This window comes from Atta colombica, unplaced genomic scaffold (assembly GCF_001594045.1).
Source record: "Atta colombica isolate Treedump-2 unplaced genomic scaffold, Acol1.0 scaffold89, whole genome shotgun sequence".
In the NCBI taxonomy this organism is placed as follows: Eukaryota; Metazoa; Arthropoda; class Insecta; order Hymenoptera; family Formicidae; genus Atta; species Atta colombica.
The window spans coordinates 1,231,587-1,236,754 of record NW_017259582.1 but is presented as its reverse complement, the minus strand read 5'-3'; the positions used below and the strand labels follow the sequence as shown (position 1 = coordinate 1,236,754).

Here is a 5,168-nt window from a genome sequence, read left to right as displayed (position 1 = left end):
ACACACATATATATATATATATATATATATATATATATATATATATTGGCTAATTAGATTATTTTATATATTTTTATGTATGGGATTTTTGGATCACGCAGGTGATCTAATTGATGTAGAATGTCAATCGGATCACTTGCGTGCTCAAAAATCAGCGCAATAAAAATAAACATTCAAGGTCTCGAATTATTCGTATGTACATGTATTTTCGAAAGAAATGTGCCATTTTGAGATCTAATATGGTGGATTCAATATGGCGCCGAGAAGCAATAAACATCGCATACAAATTTAACATTTTCTTGCTTCAATTACTGTAGTGATTCCCAGTTGGCTTGAAAATGATTACTTTTAGGTTTTTCAGGATTGCTGGTTATAAATCTGCTGTCAAAATTTGGAAATTCAAAATAGTAGACCAGTATGGCGACCAGCATATGAAACTTTGAGCTCTATATTCTTCAACTTCTTTCAATTTCCAAGTTTCTTAATCCCGAGCGTGAAGGAATAATTTTTGAATGTTTAAAAATCAATCACCACCTGCTTAGTGATGAAATATTTTTTTATTTTAAGACTAACTTAAATAGTTTACCTTCATGATCGAGATTAAAAAACTCCGTAATCAGCTCTGAAACAACTCTGAAAAACCTAGAAGTAATTATTTTCAAGCCAATTGTATCAAACGTAGGTGATCCGGGTGACGTGGAATATCCTATGTGTTTATTAGTTATTACTTGATTTAATAATACATACACTTTTAAATGTTTTTTATGTGCTTGCCTATAAAACATCAACTAACAATAACATTACGTCAATTTATAATTTCCCATTTAACAATATAACTATTACGTACAACATGTGTTACCTTACATTTATATTGTTAAATGGAAAATTATATAATATTGATATAATGATACTATTAATTTGTAGTCTGCGATAGTGTACATTTTCTACCTAAAATTTGTTTGAAATTATTTCATTTAAAAACTATTAAAGCGAAATCTTGTTTCCAATATTTCTATGATAGTTAAATTATAAAGAATTATATTTAAAAATTGATTTCTTTTCGCATAATTATGCTTAAAGCCCAACTTCCTTATACAACAAAAATATGAAGAAAAGTCAGAAATGCTCAATCGCAAACATTTAAAATAAAAAGTCACTGCAATACTCACTACGCAGTTGATGCCATATTTGTGTCCCGGAAATTCCGCGATCTGCACAGCATTTTGTGGATCAGAAATATCCCAGACACGAACATTCGGCATATGACCGCATTCGCCAGTGACCAAGAATTTACCGTCTCCGGCCAGCGCCAGGGATGTCACAGTCTTCCGGCAAACATTTAATACGTGTGCTTGACTGTTTCGTCGTGGATTAAATAGTACGACAGTGCAACTGCAACAGAAGAAAACTAATTTATAAAATGCAATGGCAATCATTTTAATTAAAAAAGAATATTGCAAGTTCTGATACAATAATGCGATAATAAAACGAAAACATAATTATAACCTTAAAAATTAAATTATCGATAATAGTTAAGTTAAACCCCTAGACGAGTTTTAATCCATAAGCTTCGAGAGTAGAGGAATTCCGAAGAGTGGGATACTTCCAGATCTGCCGGGAAGTGCGTCACTTAGACCCGATTGCAGAACATTACTTTGACTTGAAAGAAATGCTCGAACCTATATTACCGATACAACTAGCATTTTTAACGTTTTCTTGTTGAATTTCTTCATAGTGATTTCACAGAATAAAAATTCCTTTTCCACGATTAAAATGTACATGCTAATGTACTTGTCGCTGGTGTATTTTGTGTTTAAAGATAGAAGAAATAAAAAATTACAGATTTCTTTATCCATTTTTATCTCAGTATGGCGATCAACGCTGAAGGTAAAATTCGACAGGAATAAAAACGTCAAAAACATTAGTTTTATCGGTAATACAAGTGGCTCCAGCATTCCCTTAAGCGAGGCTTAAAACTCTCACTTTCTCTTTTTAAAACTGAGAGAGTGAGAGAGATAGAGCCTCGCTTAAAATCAAAGTAACGTTGATGCAATCGGGCCGTTGTCTCAGTACACACTTGTTTTAAAGCATCGTCTACAATAAAGCAGTAGCGGCTGTAGATGAGAGGAAGTTGATTTTCCGGCTCAACCAAAAAAAGTTGATCAATTAGCGTTAAATCAATTCAACGTCGCTCGATGTCAAATCAATGTTAATTCAACAATGATCAATGTTAATTCGATATTAATCAATCGATCATTTTTGCTGAGGAATGTAATAAGGCGTAAAACTGTAAGCATGCGTGCGTGCATATTTTTTTAATAATATATTTTAAAAAGAATCAAATCAATTCCGAACAGACATATCCCTTAGGCACTCACTTAGGCATTAGGTACAGAAAATAATATTACAAATGACAAATTTCTTTGTTTTATTGAAGATGTTACATAAAAGATTTCTTTCCTCAATCTTTTTTATTTTGCATATATATTTGTTATCTTTCTTTAAAATAAAACTTTTATTCTCATCATTACACATTAAAAAATCAATAAGAAAAAAGTTAAACTTACCCAGCTGGATAAGCAACCAATTCGCTGGTTACATCACAATCGAGAGCTGCATTGCTGGAAACAGTTACACCCAGTACACGTTCTAGCTTAATCTGAAACATATTAAGAAATGCATTATTATATTGATTCTGTCTAGTTGATAAAATTCTTAAGATATCAATTTACAATATTAATGAATAATCTAATTCGCAATCTAATTTCCATTAATGTAATTTTGATTTCCAAATACAGAGTGATTCAGAGCAAATGTTTGTTCTTAAAATATATTATTACAATAACTTAATTCTAAGACGATTTTTTCTTTACCAAGACTTTTCCAAAGCATAATTTTTAGATTGTAACAAGAAATAATTAGCTAATTGTGGGACACTTATGGAAAGTAAGCAGGGACAGCACAACTCACTCCGACGCGGGCGCTTACTGCAATCATATTATAATACTTGCTACCTATACCAAACATGACGAGATAATACATTCATAGGATTTTCCAGCTACGTATACAGACGACATTATATGACACAGTGTATAATTCGGTGCTTTCCAATTATATACGACACAAGTGAACACACTCGAATTGAACTATTTAACTACGTACGATTGTGTCGACTTATGTGGTAATTGGAAAACACATTGTACATAGCATAGTGTTACTCAAAAGTATCAAATGTAACGTAGTATGTTCTAATTGAAAAACAACATAAAGTTCTTTCCAATTGCTTAACACATCTTAACACAAACGTATACAGGAATGTACAAAACGTAGCATTATGCACAATTCACTGAACACAGTGTAGATGTTTTCCAGCAAGGACACAGTCAAATACTGTATAACACAATAAATCATTTCATTCTTATTTAATGTAGACAAACAACAAGAATGTAACAATTCACTGGGTTACACAAACGTATACAGGAATGTACAAAACGTAGCATTATGCACAATTCACTGAACACAGTGTAGATGTTTTCCAGCAAGGACACAGTCAAATACTGTATAACACAATAAATCATTTCATTCTTGTTTAATATAGACAAACAACAAGAATGTAACAATTCACTGGGTTACACTGTGTCTGACTGTGTCTTTGCTAGAAAACACTCTGTGCACAGTTTCGATCCAGTTTAGGAATTAGATTAAATGTAGTTTTTTCCATTTGAATAAAAAAAAAAACAAAGGTACCGGCTATTCAACATCCTGCAATCTCATTTATAGCTACCGCAATTACGTGTAATTATCATTAAAAAACATAAGCTTACGCACCGATTAGTAACCTCAACTTAGTACTTAGAGTACGGATATGTAATATGTCGATAATACAACAATTGGAACGCAATATGTGTCGCCGTGTGCACAAAAATATTTTTACAAACGCGCGATATGAAATCTCTAGCAAGATTATCAAAAATAACTTTATATAAATGTGTTAATGCGTCATTTAAATTTATCATATAGTATTGAAGAATTGTCTAGAAAGATCCATCAACTGCTAATTGAACGTGAACATAGTGCAGCAGATAGTGCATTGGTCTGCTGTACTAGAGATCCCGGGTTCGATCCGACAGAATCAAAAAATTTTCGTAGCTCATTTCGGAAGAAAAAATGGCAAATCACCGAATAGTATAGTTGACCAGGAAACCTTATCAAAAATTGCCGTTCGGAATCGGCATTTAAACTATAGATCCGCATACCTTGTGTACAATCAGTGTGCACGCACAGATATATGAGAGGGAGGCGCCGACACGCTGTGAGTGACATTTGAAGAAGAACTACTAGTTGCTGGTGCCAGCAAGTATCATTGGAAAGCACTCATCGAGGTAATCACAGATATATATAAGTCGTTGCCTCCAGAATGAATCCTATGATATACAAAGTGTGATTCTACAGGGTGATTCTTAGACATAACTCCGGCCAGGTTGGTACAGATTATATCCGAGAGTCATCTGTTCTTTTTAGCTAAATTTCTTGCACGATTCATCTTTTCTCTTTATCTCTTCAACGTAGAGAGAAAAGGAAGAAAGATGAATTATGTATCTAAAAAGAATTATCCAGTTATCCTGTCATAAAAGATCCGCAATGTACACTCTGTATATACATACATATCGCAATTTGTTCGAAAAGCAATAATTTATGTATCTGTGATCATCTCGATACGTGCTTTTATAATAAAAATTGCAATAAAATTCAATTAATAAAAAGAAAGGTATATTAACCCTATCAAACTATTCATAGATCCAACCATGTATCTTATGTGATTTTTTTACATTGCTGTAACTTTTTTATAATATTACTTGAAGATTCAGATTGAGGCTGAAAAAGACTTTAACTGTCCATAGATATAATAAGCTCACAAGGATTTTTTGCATTATTCTCGATAGAGAATGCACGAAAGTTCAAGAAGGTATTTGGTCACTCATACGTGACTAATTTATATAAGTTTTCAGGCGTTCTGGGTACTACTTTATTTTTTAATATATTTAATTTAATATATTTTTAAATATATGTTTACTGAGTTTTAGATACAAAAGTAAGTACACAAAAATGTAGAATTAAAAAGAATTATTTCAGTATAATAAATAGTAGAAATTTTATAATCTCTGTCA

At 32.1% G+C, this 5,168-nt stretch overlaps 1 protein-coding gene across 4 annotated transcripts in view; it reads right to left on the bottom strand.

The window, feature by feature from the left end:
* The window catches only part of LOC108693230 (mitogen-activated protein kinase-binding protein 1), a 49,833-nt gene that overhangs the window by 36,012 nt on the left and 8,653 nt on the right, over positions 1-5,168 (bottom strand). For all 4 annotated transcript variants that reach the window (XM_018202055.1, XM_018202058.1, XM_018202059.1 and 1 more), the window contains exons 3-4: positions 2,568-2,659; positions 1,170-1,392 (exon numbers count right to left, since the gene is read on the bottom strand). In XM_018202055.1, coding sequence (XP_018057544.1) covers positions 1,170-1,392; positions 2,568-2,659 — 315 coding nt within the window. The remainder of the gene's footprint in view (positions 1-1,169; positions 1,393-2,567; positions 2,660-5,168) is intronic.